This window comes from Polypterus senegalus, chromosome 17 (genome assembly GCF_016835505.1).
Source record: "Polypterus senegalus isolate Bchr_013 chromosome 17, ASM1683550v1, whole genome shotgun sequence".
Lineage (NCBI taxonomy): Eukaryota > Metazoa > Chordata > Cladistia > Polypteriformes > Polypteridae > Polypterus > Polypterus senegalus.
The window spans coordinates 59,927,838-59,951,895 of record NC_053170.1 but is presented as its reverse complement, the minus strand read 5'-3'; the positions used below and the strand labels follow the sequence as shown (position 1 = coordinate 59,951,895).

The following is a 24,058-nucleotide window of genomic DNA, read 5'->3' as shown; positions in this document are numbered from 1 at the left end:
GGACTCTGCTCTGTTGGGCCTTTGAGCAAGGCCCTTAAGCTGCAATTGCTGGGCGCTTTGAATAGTGAGGAAAGCTCTATATAAATGCGAAGAATTATTATTATGATATTAAAGCAATAACAAAAACCAAAGTAAATAATTAAGGTGGGAATGAGTGCAACACATCTTTATGTAAGCATAGACAGATAGAAAAGGTTTGGGGTTGCTGTTTATGTCAAACAGAATTTAAATGCAAATCTTCTTCAGTTGAACAATGAACCCCATCTTACTGAGGACACCTGGATTTGTCTATAAAGAATTAGGGAAAGAGGTTTTATTTTAGGAAGGTGTTATAGACCAACAAATGCAGACTGGAGTTTCAATGCACATCTTTTTAATAATATTAAAAAGACAAGTTTACAGAGGGATAGAATTTGGGGTGTAGAGGTAATTGAACAACTAGGGTCAAGTGCCCATAATATAATACAGTTCTCATTTTTTGGAAGAGTTTGGATGCAGAGACCAAAATGTTAAGCTTAACTTTTAAATTTTAACTTTTAAAAAAGATGTGGCAAAGTTTAAAGATGATGGACTGTGATAAGTTTTTAAGTATGGAGATAGTTGAGGAGCAGTGGAACAGATTCAAAGATATTTTACATATAATGCAGTACTGGTATATCCCAAAATTTTTGATTAGTAGGATAATATAAAAAAACTGTGGGTTAATAAAGTGTTGAAAAAAAAGCTGCAAAAGAAAAAACAGTCCTGCAAGGCATATAAGACTAATAATTCCAATGCAAATTGATTTGCATATATGAACAAGAGGGTAATCATTAAGAAGGATCATAGGGCTGGAAAAAGGTAATCAGAAAGGAATACAGCAGATAAAGTGAAAGATGACCAAAAGGGATTCTTTAAATATTAAAAGAACAATCAAGGAGGAGGTAAAGTATAACCGGAATAGTAAAGGGGAAATAAACTAAAAATGAAGTAGCAGATGCTGTAAAGAATGCTCTAGACATTTTTATGAAGTCTTCACATGTGAGGAAGTAGATAACCTCCCAACAATGAAAGGAACTACTGAATGGTTTGGAAGTTGTACAGAGAGAAGTACTGCTTACATTAAATAGGCTAAAATTAAACAAATGACTAGGACCAGATAATATTTATATTCAAGTTCTTTAAGAGGTTAGTAAGTACATTTATAAAGCTTTAACCCCTATTTATAGGAAATCAGTGCAAACTGGGGAAATTCAGAAAGGCTGGAAATTGGCAAATATGGTATTATTCCATTATATAAAAAAGGTAATCCATGAAACTCTAGGGCAGTAAGCTTAACACACATCTTAGGTAAATTAATGGAAAAATTAAGGAAAAGATTAAGCAACACATAGATAGATAGATACTTTATTAATCCCAAGGGGAAATTCACATTACTTTATCAGAATTAGGTGATGTTAAAAGTGGTGTCCCATAAGGATCAATGCTATTTTTAATATATATAAATGATTTGGACAGAAATATAAATTAACAAGCTAGTTAAGGTAGCAGATGATATCAAGCTAAGTGGACTAGCAGATAATCTTAAATACATTGATTAATTACAGAGGGACATGGGTAGCATACATGCTTGGACAGATTTGTGGCAGATGTAGTTTAATATAAGTAAATAAAGTATTACATGGAGGAAGTAAAAATGTTAGGTTTGAATACACAATGGGAGGTCTGAAAATCGAAAGTACACATTATGAGAAAGATTTAGCCGTCATAGTGGGCTTGTCACTATCAACTTCCAAAATATATTCAAAAGCCATTAAGAAGGCTAACAGAATATTAGGTTATATAGCCCAATGTGTAGCGTACAAGTCAAAGGAGGTCATGCTGAAGTTTTATAACACACTGGTTACTTGGTATAGAAATTTTGGTCCGGAGAAGAGTGACTAGGTTGATTCCAGGACTACAGGGGATAGATTATGAGGAAAGATTAAAAGAGCTGAGCCTTTTTAGCTTAAAGCAAAGGAGAGTAGGGGGAGACATAATTAAAGTGAAATTAAAGTATTATGAAGGGAATTAGTACTGTCGATTAAGACTGTGTTCAGCGAGAACACAGGAACACAGCTGGTAACTTGTTAAGGGTAAATGTTGCACAAACATTACAATGTTTTTTTCACCTAGAAAGCCATAGACACGTGGAATAAGTTACCAAGTCTTTCTCATTTATGTTTCATTTAAAAATCACCTTTGTCTTGTCTTGTTTTCCTTAGGAGAAGTAGCTTAGACAGAAAGGAGATATGAGATACAACTGGGAGTGACAGGCAGCCTGAAAATATAATGTGATATGAGAGGCTTTCAGAGTGGTGCTTTGCATAAATCCTATTCGCCATTTAATTGTAAAAAGCAAAACAGCACTAAACAGCAATAAATTAAGAATAAAGCAATATTTTTCTATTGAAAAGTTATAAAAGTTATACCCATAGTTACATACCCCATGTAAAATCAATATAAATGTCAAAATGCATTATATGCTGACTATAAAACCACCAACATTACCAGTTTGCATTCAGTTTTGAAGTTTGTGAATGGCTACTTCACCAAAATCTGTGGCTCTTTGTTTACTCTCGCCTAGAGTTGCCTCTGGTCTTAATCAGTGTCTGTTTGACCGTCCCTTTCACAGTGGGATGGCGGCTCCCGCCTTATTTTGCTTACAGTTTGGGATGGAGTAGGCTTGTCTTTTAGATTAATAACTTATTTGCCATGGAAAATGATGTGAAAATATTATCAACAGGGACATTTCTCCCATTGCATGTAAAAGGCTAAACAAGTCTTATCACCACAGTGGCAGGTTGAGTTTTCCTGGTAATTGAGTAGGATATTTCTCCAGATAGGTAACAGCATATAGTATATATTTATTTAAATTAGAAAGTATACAAAATCTGATCAGATTTGCTTGACTTGTACTGCGTGAAAGGGTATAAACATTTCACCACTTTGGGCCATAGACAATGAATATGGCTCAGGTGGTCGACATATCAGTAGTAAAATTGTGCTAGATTCTGTTTTATTATCCAATATGTGCACTTCAAAAAATCTAAAATCAACCAAATTTTTCTAAGATACACGTACTTGTAGCTCCTCACACAAAGTTATTCTAATCTGGCTTCACCAGTCAATATTTGTCATTTGATATAAAACCATTCAGTGCAACCCCAGCTGAAGGAATACTGTGAGATTTGCTAAATCAGATTTCAGTAAAGAGAATGAGATCAGGTTTTTTTACTAAGCATATTGTGGTGAACCAATGCGTAGTTATTTTTAGCAAATAATATTTCAAAACATAAAGATGAAAAAAAAATGTGTGCTGACTGCTGATGTGCACTATTTTTAATAAACTGAATAACTGAAATGTGATACTAATACATTCTGCTGCAGTTTTCTGCAACCCTGGAGTTTTTTTGGGGTTTTTTTTGGATTGAAAATGTATGCTAACATTTAAAGTGACAATTTATGCAAATGATTTATGCTATGTGCCAAGATAGTATTTATTTTTATATTCAATCAGGCTCTTAAAAGCTATTGATGATTTTGTGGGCTAGGGTAGTAGGGATACGTTATCCAAATGTCAATCTGATAGGCCATTAGTGATAACATATGGATTCACTTGGTGTAGCCTTGGAGATTATATTACTGAAAATATGTGTGATGCTTCTTGTATTAAAAGATACTTTTACTTGATGGGGTTTTGCTAGATCATAAAAGCCCAATCTCATTATTATTATCATACATTGGATCATCTGCTGCAAACGAATGCTACAAGATATAACACTTTTTATTACTGTAATTCAACTAATTTTATAAGAAAACTGGGAGATGCAAGACATGAATGTACCTGAACAAAATGACATCACATTGGGATGTGCATGTTAAGATGTGGAACCTGCATTTCTGCTAAGAATATTCCCTGTGAAATTAGAAACAACATTAATATTCAGTTTGTGGCAGCAGTTATATGTGGTGCATAGGTTAAAAATAACTTCTAAAATAGAAATACAATCATTTAGTCAATAGCTGTGATGTTTGTAACCTGCTGCTTGGTATTTTGATGAGAATGGACCATTAAGCACAACAAAGCTCACCAATCATATCCACCTAATTTCTCCAAATAATTCATGTTGAAGTTAGAAGGATCCTAAAAATCCTACTCTTTACCATATGTTTGGTAGTTTATTCTATATGTCTATGGTTCCCTGTATGAAGAAAACCTTCTAACATTTATACAAATATACCTTTAACAAGTTTGCAATTGTTTCCTCATATCCTTGTTCAACTAATTTAAATTAACAGCTTGGATCTACTGTACTCATTAATTTTATAATTTTAGGAAATTTGATTATCTCACCTCTTAATATTTGTTTGCTTAAAACAAAATAGTTTAATTCCTTTAATCTGTCCTCATAGCTCATATTTCTTAGTTCCAGAATAAGCATAGCTGCTCTTCTCCAGAATGTTTCTTGTGTTACTATGTCTTTTTAATACCCCAACGTGCATTTTAAAGCTTTAAGCATAACCTTCTTTGACTTGTACTCTACACGCTGGGCTATATAACCTAACATTCTGTTAGCCTTCTTAATGGCTTCTGAACACAGTTTGGAGGTTGATAATGTCAAGTCCACTACCACTCCTAAATCCTGCTCATGAGATGTACTTTTGATTTCAGACAAGCCATTGTATATTCAAATATAAACAAAATTTTTACTTCTTATATGTAATGCTTTACTTTTGCTTACCTTAAAATTTATCTGCCAAAAATCTCCTGAAGTCTGTATGCTGTCCAAGTCCCTCTGTAATGATATGATGGATATGAGATTATCTGCCAATCCATGTATCTTGGTATCATCTGCGGACTTAACTAGCCAATTCATCCTATCGTGCTTCGGACAAACTGGCTTGGCCTAATCTAAACTAGTTTTTCCTAAAATCGGGTTTGGCCTATAACTTATATATTAAAAATAGCAATAGATAGTTAGATAGATACTTTATTAATCCCAAGGGGAAATTCACATACTTCAGCAGCAGCATACTGATAAAAAACAATATTAAATTAAAGAGTGATAAAAATGCAGGTATAACAGACAATAACTTTGTATAATGTTAACGTTTACCCCCCTCCCCACCCGGGTGGAATTAAAGAGTTGCATAGTGTGGGGGAGGAACGATCTCCTCAGTCTGTCAGTGGAGCAGGACAGTGACAGCAGTCTGTCGCTGAAGCTGCTCCTCTGTCTGGAGATGATACTGTTTAGTGGATGCAGTGGATTCTCCATGATTGACAGCAGCCTGCTCAGCGCCCGTCGCTCTGCCACAGATGTCAAAGTGTCCTGCTCTGTGCCTACAATAGAGCCTGCCTTCCTCACCAGTTTGTCCAGGCATGAGGCGTCCATCTTCTTTATGCTGCCTCCCCAGCACACCACCGCAGAGAAGAGGGCGCTCGCCACAACCATCTGATAGAACATCTGCAGCATCTTATTGCCAATGTTGAAAGATGCCAGCCTTCTAAGGAAGTATAGTCGGCTCTGTCCTCTCTTGCACAGAGCATCAGTATTGGCAGTTCAGTCCAATTTATCATCCAGCTGCACTCCCAGGTATTTATAGGTCTGTACCCTCTGCACACAGTCACCTTTAATGATCATGGGGTCCATGAGGGGCCTGGTCCTCCTAAAATCCAACACCAGCTACGAGGTTTTGCTGGTGTTCAGTTGTAGGTGGTTTGAGTTGCACCATTTAACAAAGTCCTTGATTACGTTCCTATACTCCTCCTGCCCACTCCTGATGCAGCCCACGATAGCAGTGTCGTCAGCAAACTTTTGCATGTGGCAGGACTCAGAGTTGTGTTGGAAGTCCGATTTATATAGGCTGAACAGGACCGGAGAAAGTACAGTCCGCTGCGGCGCTCCTGTGTTGCTGACCACAATGTCAGACCTTCAGTTCCAGAGATGCACATACTGAGGTCTGTCTCTAAGATAGTCCATGATCCATGCCACCAGGTATGAATCTACTCCCATCTCTGTCAGCTTGTCCCTAAGGAGCAGAGGTTGGATGGTGTTGAAGGCGCTAGAGAAGTGCAGAAACATAATCTTTACAGCACCACTGCCTCTGTCCAAGTGGGAGAGGGAACAGTGTAGCATATAGATGATGGCATCCTCCGCTCCCACCTTCTCCTGGTATGCAAACTGCAGAGGGTCAAGGGCGTAGTGGACCTGTGACGTCAGAGCGACAGGCCGGAAGTCATTCAGCTCACTAGGACGTGATACCTTTGGGACTGGGGTGATGCAAAATGTTTTCCAAAGCCTCGTGACTCTCCCCATTCCAGGCTCAGGTTGAAGATGTACTGTAGAGGACTCCCCAGCTTCAACGCACAGGCCTTCAGCAGTCGTGGTGACACTCCATCTGGACCCGCTGCTTTGCTGGTACAAAGTCTCCTCAGCTCTCTGCTTACCTGGGCTGCTGTAACTGTGGGTGGGGGGAAACTCTCTCCTATGCTGGTATCGGCAGAAGGATGGGTGGAGGGAAGAGGTGAGAGTGGGTTAGGGTGGTCAAACCTGTTAAAGAAGTTGTTCATCTGGTTTGCTCTCTCCACGTCTCTCGATGGTGGCACCCCGCTTCGAGCTGCAGCCAGTGGTGATCTTCATCCCATCCCACACTTCCTTCATGCTGTTATTCTGCAACTTCTGCTCCAGCTTTCTCCTGTACTGCTCCTTCGCCACCCTGAACTGGACTGGACTGAGTTCCTTCTGCACGCGCTTGAGCTCATGCTGATCACTGCCTTTAAAAGCCCTTTTCTTCTGGTTCAAAAGGCCCTTGATGTCACTTGTAATCCATGGCTTGTTATTAGCATAGCAGCGTACTGTTCTTACTGGAACTACAATGTCCATACAGAAGTTGATGTAGTCAGTAGTGCAGTCAACAACCTCCTCAATGTTCTCACTATATGATCCCTGCAGGATATCCCAGTCCGTAGTTCCAAAGCAGTCTCTTAGACCCTGCTCTGCCTCAGGGGACCACTTCCTGAAAAGGCGCGTGGTTGTAGGTAGCTCCTTCACTCTTGGTTTGTAGTGAGGCTGAAGCAGAACCAGGTTATGATCTGCTTTCCCAAGCGCAGGCAGCGGGGTGGCGCTGTATGCGTCTTTAACGTTTGCATACAGTAGGTCAATAGTCCTATTTCCCCGGGTGTTACAATCCACATACTGGGAGAAGGCAGGTAATGTTTTGTCCAGCGTCACATGGTGAAAGTCTCCAGTAATTAGCACAAGCACCTCGGGGTGCTGCATTTGTAGTTTAGCAACAGCGGAATTGATGATGTCCTCCACTGTCTCCACGTCCGCCTGAGGAGGGATGTAAACAATAACAACAATGACTTGTCCAAACTCTCTGGTCAAGTAATAGGGACGCAGACTTACGGCCAACAGTTTAATGTCCCTGCAGCAAGTGGAGATTTTGATGTTTACATGTCCAGAGTTGCACCACCCTGTATTCACATAGAGAGCGAGTCGTCCTCCTTTCCGTTTCCCGCAGGTATTTGCGTCTCTGTCCGCTCTAACTGTGCTAAACCTGGGTAGCTCCACGTTAGCATCTGGGATGGTAGTTGCTAGCCACGTGTCACAAAAACACAACAAACTGCATTCTCTGTAGGTCCTGACATTTTTCACCAGCGTAGCCAGTTCATCAATCTTATTTGGTAGTGAGTTCACATTTCCCAGGATCACAGAAGGCACCGAAGGCTTGTATCACCACTTTCTGGCTCTGCTGCCACAATACAACATTCTTACCTCGTCGGGTAAATAGGGAACCACACCAGCACGGGCCTTTGTTCTCTGTGCTTGAAGTTGACTACCTGAATAGACGAGTCTCGGTATGTAAAAATCCATGTCCAAGTAGTAAAAAGTGTCCAGGGAACAAGTCCACATAAAAGAAAGTGGTAGGAGTGATCAGTGAAATAGAGAAAAATAGAGAAAAAGGTAGAAAGATAAAGTCATACATGGAGCTGCTGGAAAGGCTACCACTCGCGGCTGCGCCTAAGTAATATAGCCCTAGCACTGACCCTGCAGGACACCACTCTTAACATCACCCAATACTGCTAAAGTTCATCACACCATAACCCTCTGCTTCCTGTGTCTGAGTCAATCCTGCACTGATCTACACACTACACCATGAACTCCCACTTCTTTTAGTTTGATGCCCAACTTCTCATGTGGTACCTTATGAAATGCTTTCTCAAAGTCTATATAAGTAATATCGTATGCACCACTGTGATTGTATCCTTTTGTAGCTTCCCCATAGAATTTCAGTATTTTAATAAAACACAACCTTTTCCTTCTGATTCCACATATTAACCCATTGCAGTTTTTCTTTCATTTTCCACTAATTCTAATTTTTGGAATGTACCTACCCTGCCTTATGTGTAAAACATTTTTAAACCTGTTCCACTGCTCCTCAACACCCTCCACACTTAAAAGCTTATCTCAGTCCACCCTCCTTAGACTTTGGTGCATGTGCTCAAAAGTTTGCCTACCAATGTTAAACATAAAAATTAAGGTTTCTCCATCCTCACTTTTCCAAAACACTGGAAATTATATTATACTGTGGCCATTTTACTCTAGTGGTTCAATGACCTCTACACCCTGAATTCTGTCCTGGTTATTACAAAATACTGAATCTAGACAGACTTGCATTGTTGCTTTAACTTACTGCTCTTGTGCTCTGCTATTTGCAAGGTTAGACCAGTTAATATTTGGGTTGTTAAAGTCCAGCATGACTATAATATGTCCCTATAAACTTGCATTTTTATCCATATTGCCATTGTAAGACTGAGGCCCCATAGCCTAGTAGGAAAATATTTAATGCCCTCCATCTCTGCACACATTGTTTCCATCTGGGATAGAACAGGTACAGTAGAACCTCGGGTCACGACTGTAATTCGTTCCAAAACTCTGGTCGCAACCAGATTTGGTCGTGACCCAAAGTAATTTCCCCCATAGGACTGTATGTAAATACAATTAATCTGTTCCGGACCGTACAAGCTGTATGTAAATATTTTTTTTAAAGATTTTTAAGCACAAAAATAATTATACCATAGAATGTACAGTGTAATAGTAAACTAAATGTAAAAATTTTGAAAAACACTAAGAAAACTTTGAACAGAGAAAACTAACATCGCAAGTGTTCACGCTATAGCCTTATAAACCGCTCTTTGTAAAACACTTTTTTTAATGAGTTTAAAGCACAAGGGAAAAAATGAACATTTGAAAAATCAGTAATTTATACAAAAGCTAGCCATAAACCACCAAGAAAACTAACCTTGCATGAGTTGAGTTCTGGCATGAAGGAAGTGAGGAGGAACTGGGTGGAGAGGAGATTACAGTTTTGAGGTAAAGTCTGTGACGATGCGGGTTCGCTGCATGCTCCCATCTCGATTCCGGGAGCCCTTAAACTCATCACTGTCGGTAATGTTACCAATGAGTATGACAGTGAGGCACTACAATGGAGCAATCAAATGGTGCAAAAAGTGCCAAGTGCTTTTATTAAAATCAACAAAACAACAATCAAAAACAAAGTCCAAATTAAAGTGCAGTGCTTTCAGAATCCTTCAATAAATAAATGATCCCATAAAAACAGAAGTGAAGTGGAGGTTAAAATCCAATAGAAAAAAGTCTTCATTAAATACGAGATTAAAACAATGCTCAAAGCCGTCTCTTTAAAAACAAGCCCGGTGCATTCTTTAACTGCCTTCTTTAACTGCCTTCTCGGCCTTACTGTCTTCTTTAACTGCCTTCTCGCACTCTCTCTCTCTCTTGCTCACTCGCTCTATCGTGCTCTCTCTCTCTCACTCGCTTTCTCACGCTCTCTCTCTCTCTCTTTCGCTCGCTCGTTCGCTGCACAGGGAGAGACTGAATACGTGCGGAAATCATTGGCACACACGAACTGGAAGGGAAACTGGCTTATTCGTCACCTGAGTATGTGGTCGTGAATAGATGCAAAAGTGTGGCAAACTTTTTTGTCATAACCCGATTTGTACGTGGCCGAGACATTCGTGACCCGAGGTTCCACTATACTGGTAAAGTACAGTTGGATTGCCTTTTCAAAGCGAACAGATCAAAACTCTTCAAAGACTACTAAAATCTGAAGGTGTCAGGGTGCCAAAAGGGAGCCCTAGCCTAGGATCATTGTCAAAGTTCTCCAAAGCAAAGTCTAGATGAGTGTTAAAACTTGCCAGAGGACAGGCTGAGCACAGAGTCTGTGAGACATTGTGCAATATCCTCACTGATGAAGAGAAAATGCCGTGATCGTGAGAGAGAAAGGACAGGTGGTGATCAAGAGTGTTGTTTGGTAATTGATAGAAGTAGCTGAGCCACTCCACAATGCATACAGCAGTTCAACACTTGTTTAGTAAAAGTCAAATGGCCAGTATACTTTTTGAAATTGCAGTAATCCCAGAAATAGTTCTTCCGTAGAAATCATAGTTATTTGAAGAATGATACATAAAGCACAGTCAAGATCTTTATTGTCATTGTAGCAACGAGACACTGTACAACAAAATTTTAGGTGCAATTTTCCAGTGCAAAAAAAAATAAAAATAAAACACAATTACTGAAGTAAAACTAAAATAAAAAGGGAATAAAATAAGTGCCAAAATAGTCCATAACAGTAGAACAATGTTTTCCACTCATACATACGTCATATTGCACTTGTCCCTTATCCAATGTTAACTTAGAGCTGTATTGTAAATATGAGAGTGTATTGTATTGTAAACATGATGGTGCACTCGGTCAGACTGACCACTTAGCAGCATTCAGCATGGTGACGGATAAAGGATAGAAACCGTTTCTCAGTCTATTTGTCTTAGTCTTTATGGATCTGAAACATCTGCCTGAAGGCAGGCGTTCAAACAATGCATGTCCTGGGTGTGGTGGATCCTGAAGAATTTTCTTGGTGTTCCTGAGACAACAGGAACTATGTAGTTCTTCTAGTGAGGGGAGAGGACAGCTGACGATCTGCTGGGCGACCTTAATGACCCTGTGGAGCTCTTTCCTCTGTGCTACTGTGCAGCTGGAGAACCATTCAAAGAGACAGTAGACCAGGATGCTCTCTACTGTGCAACGGTAAAAGGACACCAGCAGTTTCTCAGGGATTTTGTTCTTCCTGAGCACCCTCAGAAAGTAGAGTCTCTTTTGGGCCTTCTTCACTGCCTCAGCAGTGTGTGTTCCCCAGGTCAAGTCCTCCCTTATGGTGATTCCCAAGAAGCAGAGGTCTGAGACCCTCTCCACACAGTCCCCATAGATGAGTGGCTGGATGTTGTCTGCCTTCTTCCCGAAGTCCACGATGAGCTCCTTTGTCTTGGCTATATTTAGGAGCAAGTTGTTATTCCTACACCACCTTTCCAGTCACTCCACCTCATAACTTACACTGATGTACATTGTATTCTAAAGTTAGGACTGGCATTTTGAAATGGCAGAGTTAAATACTCAATAGTCTTTCAGTTTTTAATATTCCCCTTTTCTGAATTCTTTTTAACACTTGTCTTTATGGCACCTTTTTAAAATGTTTTCTTTCTGATATGTCATCTACCAACTAGGACAGTTGAAAATGACCAAACACTGAAAAGAAGCTAGCTACTTGTATAGAATTGTTTATCCATATATTTTGTTATAGTTTTAATCACAAATGCAACAAAAAATCATTACAGATTTTCTTTTTTGTAACAGTGGCATTATTGAAAGCTTGTTGTAAGAGCCATTTGGTAGTTATTTAAGCCTGTTTATTAGTGCATAGTCTATGGGAGGTTCTTATAACCCCCACAAGCTGAATTGAATTGGTATATTCTAACTGTTTCTTGTCTCTCTGACTATAGATTAGTCTCAGTTAGTGACCTGCCTTGTCGTGTGTAAGGCACACAGTTTTAAACCGTGCCTTAACGTGTCCAATACTATGTAACGCAACATGCTCTATTGAACTTGCAGTGGTGCACATTTAGAGCATACTGGAGGCAAAGTAAAGCATCTTTAAGTATAAAAACAACTGAAGTTTAGAGAAGAGACATTTTTTCCAATTTTTTTGCCCTTTATTCTACACGTGTAACAACCTTTTTCTTTATTCTTGTGTGAACTGTTTGTTTTAAATTTTCACTTAATCTTTTAAAACAAACTTTTGGACTGAGTGATTTCTTTCAGCATGCATTTAACCCGTGCTTGATCCTACCTTACGCACCCGCAGCTTCACATGTTCACTTGCAATGCTAGACCGTGGAGAGAAGAAATACTTTAACCGAGTTGTGCTACATGTTCCAATCATTTGGTCTATTTCACTTTCTGTTTATGTCCAAAATGAAAGCTTGAAAAATGTTTGAATGCTGATACTTTGCACTGAGACCACTGAGCACAAGCTATATTATAACCTTCTGCAGCAATGTCATTTTTAGGAGTTGGTTGGTAACAATGCTGGTTGGATTCTTTCAGTCCAACCTTGAACTCTCCATTCTGTTTGCTCTTGCACATGCCGTTTAGTGAGGAACTAGTTAAAATAACATTATTGGCAAAGGGATTGTCTTTTTATGTATTTCATTTATAATTATCTCATATATAATTACACATAGGGCGGCATGGTGGCACAGTGGGTAGCACTGCTGCCTCACAGTTAGAAGACCTGGGTTTGCTTCCCAGGTCTTCCCTGTGTGGAGTTTGCATGTTCACCCTATGTCTTTGTGGGTTTCCTCTGGGTGCTCCGGTTTCATCCCACCGTCCAAAGACATGCAGGTTAGGTGCATTGGTGATCCTAAATTGTCCCTAGTGTGTGCTTGGTGTGTGGGTGTGCATGTGTGTGTCCTGCGGTGGGTTGGCACCCTACCCGGGATTGCTTCCTGCCTTGCGCCCTGTGTTGGCTGGGATTGGCTGCAGCAGACCCCCGTGACCCTGTGATTAGGATTCACCTGGTTGGAAAATGGATGGATGGATAATTAAACATTTTGTGCTAACTTTAGCAGTTTACTGTAACTTTTATGATATCTATGTTTCAGTGTTTAGTGAAAAATCTGGAACTGTCAGCTATGAGCTCCCATGAACTGATTCAGAAGTACCTGGAGCGGAAAGTTGCTGAGCAGGTAAAGCCTAATAATAAAACAAAACACATTTGCTTTTGTATTTGAATAGATCTGAACCTAAGCATTTACTGTATTTCTGCTTTCTATTTTGCCATATCACTCAGTTATTGAATATTGTAATAGTTGCTTTTTCTAAATGTATGTATTTTTGCAAAATTTTGCAAATTAAGAATATTAAACTATATTTTTGCTGCATCATTATTCTATTTTTGCTGAAAGCTGGATACAGCTTTTATGACTTTTTATCATAAAACTCTGATGACTAAAGTGGGGAAATATTTCATTTTTTCATCTCTCGGGTTCAGTTATAAGAGGAAATGTCTACCTCTCAGACCCACAAAAATGAGAATAACAAGGATGAATCTGAATTAACAGAAATCTAGGGGGCAGTTCTCTTGGTAATGTTAGATAGAATAACAGAAATCCATCTAACAAGACACTGGGAGCACCTTTACTTTATTATGGTGCCATCTATGTCAGATCATCTCCCGACCTGAAGAAGAATACCACTGTAACATCACCATGCAGTTAATTGTTGCAAACAGCCTATAGCACATAGTCATAGGCACTGTCACATTCACCTACCAACAGCATACTATTCGTTAAAAACCTCTAACTGACATTCTGGAGAATTCACACCTTGCCTTTTCTGGCTGCTTCTGGCCTGCTTGAACTTAACTCCCCTTCTGGCTCAAAGATCACTTTCTTTTCTCTTTTTCTCTTTACACTTTATGTTTAAGGCCTACAATTAAAAAATATGACAGTTCAATGAGACGTAGCCATGAATTGTAAACATGGGTTGTAGGATGAAACAAAAAGCTTACAGTGAAAATATACAATAGTTATATTCAGTATTTGGATTATGAACAAAACCCCATGCATCAAAAAACTGATAAAATATTTCTTCTCCAAGAATCATATCCTCAAGAAACATGTGATTGTGTCCCACTGGAGGATGATTAGAGCCTTCTGTATCACCGTGGATGTCTCCAGGGAACCTCGTACCAAACCAAATAGTCGACGAAATGTGGACCAAATTGAATTCATGGGAGTTCATAGACAAACCAAATGATGTCTAACATCTTCCATTGGTGTATGACATTTTTGAATCATCACAATTCAATTCAGGTGTAAACAGGAGAAAGCAGTTTTAGTGCATATAATGAGAATTTGGAGATAACTATAATAGAAATCAGCTTTAAAATAATTAACAAAATGGCCTAAAAAGCTAACAAGAAATGACAGCTTATCAATGCAAAAACTACTTTTCTTCTTTCCCTCTGTTTCCTCCTGCCCGCCTTGACATACATAATATCTTTGATTGATGTGCTGTCATTAATACTGCCATCACAATGCAGAAGTTTCCAGAATACAGTTTTTTATCTCCGTAAGACTTGTTCTATTTTAAGGTTGTACTGTTTTGCCTTATTGTGTATGCTTTTAACATAATGTGCTTACTCTGCGTTGTGTTTAATGTGCAATACACAAGGGATCATTTAAGAATATACATTCTCCCTTTAAAACATGTGGTTAATTTTTTATGAGGTAAGGTCCTTTGGTGTTGAGGCAGCAGTCTACATTGTTACCAACCCAGAGACAAGATTTCAGAAGAATATTTTTTCAGGACTGGAAGTATTTTGATCAGGTAGATCATCATTTGTTTAAATCAGAAAGTATATCATTTCCAATGGATGAATTTTGCTTTTAAGCAAAGAGCACATTTTGAAAACTAATATAAAAGAACTATTACAAAGATTACACAAGCATGTCACATGACCTGAAATTGTATTACATGAGATATCACCATTCTATGGCAGCGTTCTTTAGGCCTGTCAAAGTAGTCATTTGGGTTTCATTTGTGTTCAATATTGATATTAAAAGAAGTATAAATTTGATAACACTCAAATGTATCTTCAAAATTTTAGGTGGTACATTTACAGTTGTATTTTACATGCGTTTTTATATTTACATAGTTATTTTAGATTTTTCTCATAGTATGTAAAGAATGAACTGCTTTCCACCTTGAATACTACAAGTAATCACAATTGCTTTTTGTGACTAGTTTTACAATAAAGTGAAAAAAATCAATATATCATAATGATACATAATCAGAATTTGAATTAAACCCACAAGGCACCCTTCACCTATCCCTTGAACCAACCCCCCATCCCATGTACCATGCCATACAACCAGGAGGTATGGCAACACCACTGACCACAACACTACATTACACCAAAGACGTGACTGCATCACAAAATTTTGCACATACAGTAAAAGACCTAGTTTAGAAAGCAATAGTTTCCCAGTTGTGAATGGAGTCACTGGATAAACCATTAATCATGATGCAGATAACTCCAGAAAACTCTGGTTGTATAAGGCAGACAGTCATTTCTTTAGTGTAATTAGAATAAAGCTCCTCCATCTTCAGGCAAGGAGAAGTTTAGCAGCTGCAATGCCCAGACATAAGAATTTACATTGGTGACTGACAGACCAAGACCTGAAAGGTTTAGAAGTATAAGAATATGTGGTAAAAGAGGAATTATTAACTGACACCATCAAAAACAGTGAGCAAGAAAGTTAGAACAGGAGGACAAAACCATTACATATGCATAAAAGTCACTGGGTCATCATATGGGCAAAAGAGACAGAGAGGATCTAGTCTGAAACAAATCAAATATAACTTATGAGAGGTAAAATGTAACCTATGTGCAAACTGAAAATTAGTACATTGATAGCTGTGGTTCATCCATACAATACAATACAATACATTTTATTTTTGTATAGCCCAAAATCACACAGGAAGTGCCGCAATGGGCTTTAACAGGCCCTGCCTCTTGACAGCCCCCCAGCCTCAACTCTCTAAGAAAACAAGGAAAAACTCCCAAAAAAAACCTTGTAGGGAAAAATGGAAGAAACCTTAGGAAAGGCAGTTCAAAGAGAGACCCCTTTCCAGGTAGGTTGGACGTGCAGTGGGTGTCAAAAGAAGGGGGTCAATACAATACAATACACAGAACAGAACAAATCCTTAATACAGCATAATAAAGATTTTAGAAGTACGGAGCAGAATTTAACAGTAGATGATATCACATAATAAGATTTGGATATTTTTAGAGTCCTGGAGACCTCATCCATTAAGCTGCCTCCCCATTTGGCCATTCTACGGCTGAAACGTTGCTCGGCCAGCCAATCCGTTGAAAGGACCCCTTTTTCCCATGATTCCTGTGATCCTCCATCAGGGATGACTTTACCATAGGCAGGCAAACAACTTGGTAGGTGGGCTGTGGCACCAGTTGCCACATTTGAGTACCAGGAACAGAAACAGAATAGGTGAGGGTTAGTAACAAATTATAACAATCATGTTACTTATGTTTTAGTGCTAATGACTAACAACAGAGATGCAGTATGTACAGTTAATCAGCAGCTCTATCCATCCATTATCCAACCCACTATATCCTAACTACAGGGTCACGGTGGGTCTGCTGGAGCCAATCCCAGCCAACAAGGCAGGAAACAAATCCTGGGCAGGGCACCAGCCCACTGCAGGATACACGCACCCACACACTAGGGACAATTTAGGACCGCCAATGCACCTAACCTGCATGTCTTTGGACTGTGGGAGGAAACCAGAGCACCCAGAGGAAACCCACGCAGACATAGGGAGAACATGCAAACTCCAGGCAGGGAGGACCCAAGAAGCGAACCCAGGTCTCCTAACTGTGAGGCAGCAGCGCTACCCACTGTGCCACCATGCCGCCCTAGCTGGGGTTTCTTAATGAAAAAAGTTATATTTTTGAGAACTCTATCCCAGCAAAGAAGAGAGGTCAATTTGAGATTCCGAGACCACTGAGGCAAGAGGGCTAAGAGCTTTTAGGAAGCCTTTTGCTGCCAACCTACTGCTGCACCACTCCAACAGTTCTCTTCCATTTGAACCTGATGTTGTAGTTTGTGGGCACTGTCCCTTCTCCCTTTCCTTGACACAAAGAAAACTCAGTCCTTCAACTAGTCTAGAAACTTATTACCAGTAGTGCAGAATTATTGTGTACGGAACAGTGAACTTTTTGCAATTAAATTGGAACTGAAACAGTGCCTCCATTGACCCGAGGGAGCAGAACATCAGTTCAACACAAATCATAAGAATCTGTCTCATCTAAAAATAAAAAGTTAAATCCTAGTCTCACTACTTGCTTTTTCTTTCCACACTACAACTCTGCACTGAAGTGTCATTTCCACAAATGTGAAATAAAACTACATATAATAGTGAAATGCAAATACATATATACATATATATATATATATATATACATATATATATATATATATATATATATATATATATATATATATATATATATATATATATATACAAATTAAACATGGTATTTTATATATATATTTATTTGTATGTTTTATTTTTTTGTTTTGTTATTGATTTTATTTGAAGAAAATAAAATTTCATATGATCAGTTCTAATTAATACACTAAGAAAATAATATTACATACAATCAAATCAAGCATAACAAACCAGAACTCAACCCCCACCTGAGAGAAAGAGAGGAGAGCCAATAACAAGAGCAAATCTTTAAAACCAAATTAAAAGGGAGAATGTTCTTCTTACTGGTGTAAATGCTTATTCTAAAATTATATTATTAGATCTTGCCATATTTTTAAAAAGGTTTGAACAGATCCTCTAAGTGAGAATTTGATTTTCTTCTTATTTCAAATAGTGTAAAACATCAGTTATCCCCTGACTAATAACAGGTGTGCTGGGAATCTTCCATTTGAGCAAGATAAGTCTATGTGGCATATTCAATTACACTCAGTTTGTCCTTCTCCACTTTAAGATCATCTGGGAGTCCACAAAACAGTGTTGTTAATGTGTTGGGAGTGATTGTGACACCACACTGTAGTGAAATAAATACCGAAAAAGTTATTTAAAGCAGACACGCCAGTTTAAGTGTTTGTCTGGTGGGAAGATAGGAGACACATTATTGCTCCCAGTTTTTTGAGAGTATATAAGCTTTAATGAGGAATTTGTCTACAGGAACTGGGGAAATTAATTTTGTCAAGATGGTCTTGGGAAGATTCTGAAGGCTTCTCAGTGCAATGTGTTCATAATCTAAGAAAAGTGAACAGAAAATGATTAGTTGTAGCTGTGATAACTAATTGTAATTAGTTAATTCCTTTTCTATCAATCTGGTGTCCTTTAAAATCTTGTGCCGTCACAGGCATCTCCTTATTCCAGAACAAACTAGATAGGGGGCACAGTGATTCTGAAGCATGCTGGGAATTGAAGTCCCTCTCATATAGTGCAGCTGCAACGTCATTACTTAGTTTGCCCAATATCTGGTGGGGGTGCCCCACTGCCACTTAATGCAGAAATGCTACTGGTAATTTTAAAAGCTGTAAATTATTGGGCATGAATGTCTTGATGGCATGGTTAGTAACTGGTGATGTACACTAGAAGGTAAAACTGACTATTATCCAAAATTGTATACAGTACTAGTAAATATATTTTAAGTATTTTTAATATATTGGAAACTTTACAGTTTTTTTCTTTTGTTTTCAGAAAATGTGCAGCAATGAAAAGTATGGTGCTGTGACACTTATTGCCTTCTACAATAATGCAGATCAAATACTACATATTGAGATTCTTAATGCTGTTAACCTTACACCAATGGACTCTAATGGTAAGTAAAATACCAGAAGTCATGGCTATGTTGATAAAATTAAACATATGATTTACTTTAACTATAAGAAATGAATATATTTAAAGTAATGCATTAACAGTGTGGGAAGGTGAAGCAGAAGCAGCAGTAATGCAATCTTGAGAATAAAAGTAAAAATAATAAGGTCTTGATGCCTTATAAGAGAGTAGTGATGTAAACAGACCATTACACAGTATAGTGGTTTGCAAGGTGATTAACACTACTGATTCACAGTTACAGAAACCTGAGTTCATATGACAGCCAAAGTGTGTAGTCTGCACATTCTCCCCATGTTCTATGATGAACTGGAGTCCAGTACTACAGGGATAGGTTTCTGGTTCTGAATTGTCCGTGTGCTTAATCACTTTATATATGTTATTAAATAAATGGTCATAACAACAGCAAGCTAGCAATGTAGTTATGAAATAATCTAGTAAATTGGCAATGTAGTTATGAAATTATTTAGTAAGTTACAATTATTGTTGCAAAATAACAACTTTTTTGAATGATGAGTGTAAGTTTCCATAATTAACATGCATCACAGGTAAATTAATGGAAGGATATTAAGGATAAGATTGAGCAACATATGGCAAGAACAGGAGTTTACTGAAGATTCAACATGGATTCAAACAAGGAAGGCTGTGTTTTAGTAACATGCTAGAATTACAGTATATGAGGAAGCAACAAAAGGATACAATCAAAGTGGTGCTTATGATATATTTATCTTGACTTTCAGAAAGCATTTGATAAGGCGCCAAATAAGAGGTTATGAATCAAACTAAAAGAAGTAGTGGTTTAGGTTGTTGTATGTAGATGAGTGCAGAATTAGCTAAAACACAGGAATCAAAGGGTTTTATGATACAAGGAAATGTATCTGAAATTGGTAATGTTAAGCGTGGTGTCTGTTAGGGCTCAGTGGACATATGGCAGACACTGAAAGGGCAGCAAACAGAAATCAGAAAGATCGGGACAGCTTTCAGAACTGGGCAAACACCTGGAAAATATTTTTTAATGTAGAAAAGTGCCACATACTATAAATGGGTGAATGGAACACCAATTATAAACACAAGATGGGAGACAATGTCATAGAGGAAGCAACCTCTAAAAAGGATTTAGGAGTATATCCTGATGCAACATTTTCATCGACTAAACAATGCACAGAAGCAATTAAGATGGAAAATAAAATGTTAGGTTATATCAACTGTTGAATTTAAGCCAAGGAACATTATCCTCAAACTATATCATGCACTAGTAAAACCGCATCTGCAGTACTGTGTGCAGTTCTGGTCACCACGGTACAAGAAAGTTATAGCAGCACTTGAAGCTGTGCAGAGGAGAACAATCAAGTGCATCCCAGAACTTAAGGACATGTCCTACTCTGACAGAATTAAACCTGTTTAGTCTCGATCAGTGAGGACCTAATGCAAGTATTTAAAATCCTTAAATGCACTGATTAAGTAGTTCCAGCAATTTTTTTTTCATCTTAACGGTGAATCACATACTCAAGGACATCAGTGGAAATTAGGTGGAAGTGCATGTAAGACTGAAGCCAGGAAGCATTTCTTTAGGTAAGGAGATGTGAAACTCTGGAACAAACTACCAAGATATGTAGTTGAAGCAGAAACCTTTGCAACCTGTAAGAAGAATCTTGATGAGATATTGGGACAGCTTAGCTTGATGGACTGAATGATCTCTACTCGTTTGTCAAATTTATTATTTTTCTTATGTTTTAGTGCTAGTGCTACTGTTATTTTTACTATATAAATGATCTGGATAGGACTACAAGTAACAAGCTGGTTAAGTTTGCAGATGATACCAATCAAGACGGATTGGCAGATAATGTAGAATTCATTGAATTATTACAGAGGGATTTGGACAGCATACAGACTTGGCCATATTTGTGGCAGATGAAATTTAATTTAAGTAAATATAAAATATTACATATGGAAAGTAAAAATGTTTTATTTCAATACACACATGGAGGTCTGAAAATTTTAAGTACATATCATGAGATAGATTTATGAGTTGTGGTGGACTCCTCACTATCAATTTCTAAATGGTGTTCAGACACCATTAAGAAGACTAACACGGTATTAGGTTATGTAGCACAATGTGTGGCATACAAGTAAAAAGAGGTCATGCTTAAGCTTTATAATGCACTGATTAGACATCATCTGGAGTACCGTGTAAAGTTTTGGTTTCCAGGCTACATAAAGGCATAGCAGCCCTACTAAAAGTCCTAAAAAGAGTGGGTATGGTAGTTCTAGGACTGCAGGGGATGCATTAGGAGGAGAGGTTAAAGGAGCTGAGCCTTTTCAGTTTAAGCAACATTAGATTAAGAGAATTCAACAAGAACATGGGAGTAGTTGGAAACTTGTTAAAGCTAAATTTCATACTAAGATCAGGAAGTTTTTCTTAGTTTCTCTCCACACAGAGTACTTTAGGGACCTTTAAAAATGGATGTTATTTGGGAAGACTTAAGTACTTAGGAGTGGCAAGCTTTGATAAACGTAATGGCCCATTCCCGTCCAGATTGGTCTACTGTATTGACCAAACTGATAGAACATGTATATTTTACCATATGGAGGATCAATGGTGGCTCCGATCGGGGCTCTCGAGAGACTGAGTGAGGAGTCTGAGTGTCTGTTCTTGCAAGTGTCTTGGATAAAAACCAAGATCCAGGCCTTTATTGACCACTTGGGCACAGCCATCAGCAGTGTGTCTGTCTGTGGAGAGAGTGTCAACCTTGTCGAGAGGTTTACTTACCTCGGCAGTGACATTCATGTCTCTGGTGACTCTTCCTGTGAAGTCAGTAGATGGATTGGAGAGCATGGTGGATCATGAGGTTGCTGGAAAGGAGTGTGTGGCACTCCCAATATCTATGCAAAAGGACAAAGGTCTTTAGAGTCCTGGTGCTTCCTGTCTTGCTATATTGTTGTGAGACATGGATGTTATCCAGTGATCTGAGGTCAAGACTGGACTCCTTAGGTACTGTGTCTCTTTAGAGAATCTTTAGGTACTGCTGGTTGGACTTTGTATCGAATGAGCAGTTGCTCACAGAGTCACGAATAAGGAACATTACCTGCGTTGTGAGGGAGCATCAGGTATGCCACTACAACGAGGACCAGAGTGGCTAGACCAGGCCAAGGGGATGCCCACGAAACACCTGGCTGCGGCAGATAGTTGGTCCATTTCTAGAGGGTGGGACTGGACTGCATGTCTGCCTGGGGGGTTGCCAATCAGGATCCCGAGCTGTTTTGTAGTGGGTGCGGCAATGAGCTGTACTAGTGCATGCTGTCCAGCCTGAACCTGACCCGAATATTTTATCAAGATATTATTCATCGTTATCTGAAAATATCACTGAAAGGTCTCATTCTCAATAATGCCTCAAATAATCTAGTGGTGCTACCTTTTTAACACTAGAATCCCTGAAGCCTACAAAAAAACTTGTAATCCTGGGCGACCTTAAATTTCTTTACACCTCTCCACTAGCATCTTTTGTTTGTAAATGCGTCGATTAGCACAACCAGTAAGCAACCTGCTGTCCCATCCCCCTCAGCATCGCAGTCAACTCAGGCAAAAAGTTCTCCCAACTCAAGTCTTGTTTATCTTGGTGTGAGGTGCCAGGAGTTGTATAGTATAAATAATATATCGTTATTTGGAACACATGCATTTCATGTGTGTTCCATGTCTACACCGATCTATGTAAATGTAGGATGACAGGAGTTGAGAGAAATGCATGAAATGTTGAACACATACCTAAAACAAACTTATTTCATGTTACAGTACTAATGACAAAATTTTGGCTTGAAGTGTATAATATGTGAAGACTGAAGTCCAAATATCAAATAAGCACTTTCACAACAAGTAAACGTATAGCAAAACAAGTGCATTTTTATTCAAAAATATGACTGAAGATGTTTCATTGAAGGACACACATGGCAGATTGACCAATAATATCCACTGGCAGAACGATGCCTGACCTCTTGTTGTATCCAAACTGTGCCATCTTATGCCTTTATGCCTGGTGCAGCTGCCTTGTTCTTATATGTGAGTGGATGTTTCTTGTGAGGAAGGCTTCTGTTTTCTTTCTCTGATGTAGAACCCTCATCCTCATCTGAGTTCACCTCTTTTATAATGCGTCTTTATTTGAAAACATCAGTGTCAGATTGGGGGGAGCGTGAATGTGACTGACAGAATAAAACTGAAAAAAAAAAAAACGCTAACCTTACTCCGGCTGTTGCAGACTCAAATCAAATGTATGTTTTTATTCTATAATAGTAACAATAAGAGCAGCTCACTGCTCAAAACAGAAATTCAAACCCGCAACCTCCTGATTCCAAGTGACCAGCTCTTAACGGGTTCGTATTTGTGTTATACCCTAAACCATTTTTTGTTTTTGTTATACGTGTACCTTTTGTGAAAGTGTTTATTTGATATTTGGACTTCAGTCTTTATACATTATACACAAATTTTGTCGTTAGTACTGTAACATGGAAAAAGTTTGTCTTAGGTATTTATTCAACTTTTCTTGCATTTCTCGCATATCCTGTCATCCTACATTTACATAGATAGTTATAGACATGGAAAACACATGAGATGCACGTGTTCCAAATAACAATATATTATTTACTGTTTACAACTCCAAGCACCTTACACCAAGATAAACAAGACTTGAGCTGGGAGAACTTTTTGCCTGATTTGACTGTGGTGCTGGGGGGGATCCGGACAGCAGGATGCTTGTGTTGATGAACACATTTACAAAACAAAAGATGCTAATTAAGAAGTGCAAAGAAATTTAAGGTGGTCCGGGATTACGAGTTTTTTCATAGGCTCCAGCGATTCTAATGTTAATATAAGTTTATAATATAGTTTCAGAAATACATATGATACTAACTGAAATAATGTTATTTCCCACAAACATTCCTCACTGTCAACACAGAGGCTCTACAAGGCTATGTTCTTAGTTCTCTGCTTTACTCCCTCTATACATATGACTGCATGACTGCACATGACTCTTAACTTCATTGTCAAGTTGGCTGATGACACAACAGTGGTAAGCCTTAAATCTGTCAATAATGAGCAAGCTTACCTGGATGAAGTGGAGAGACTGTAACACTGGTGCCAGGTCAACAGTGTTCTGAATATTGTAATCTTTTTAGTTAGCCAATAAAAGGTGTCATTTTGCTTGGCTTTTCTCTGAGTTAATTGAGTTATTTCATAGTTATTA

The 24,058-nt window shown here is 38.5% G+C and overlaps 1 protein-coding gene across 2 annotated transcripts in view; it reads left to right on the top strand.

The window, feature by feature from the left end:
* The window catches only part of unc13d (unc-13 homolog D (C. elegans)), a 400,017-nt gene that overhangs the window by 321,899 nt on the left and 54,060 nt on the right, over positions 1-24,058 (top strand). For both annotated transcript variants that reach the window (XM_039739768.1, XM_039739767.1), the window contains exons 27-28: positions 13,040-13,123; positions 18,690-18,810. In XM_039739768.1, coding sequence (XP_039595702.1) covers positions 13,040-13,123; positions 18,690-18,810 — 205 coding nt within the window. The remainder of the gene's footprint in view (positions 1-13,039; positions 13,124-18,689; positions 18,811-24,058) is intronic.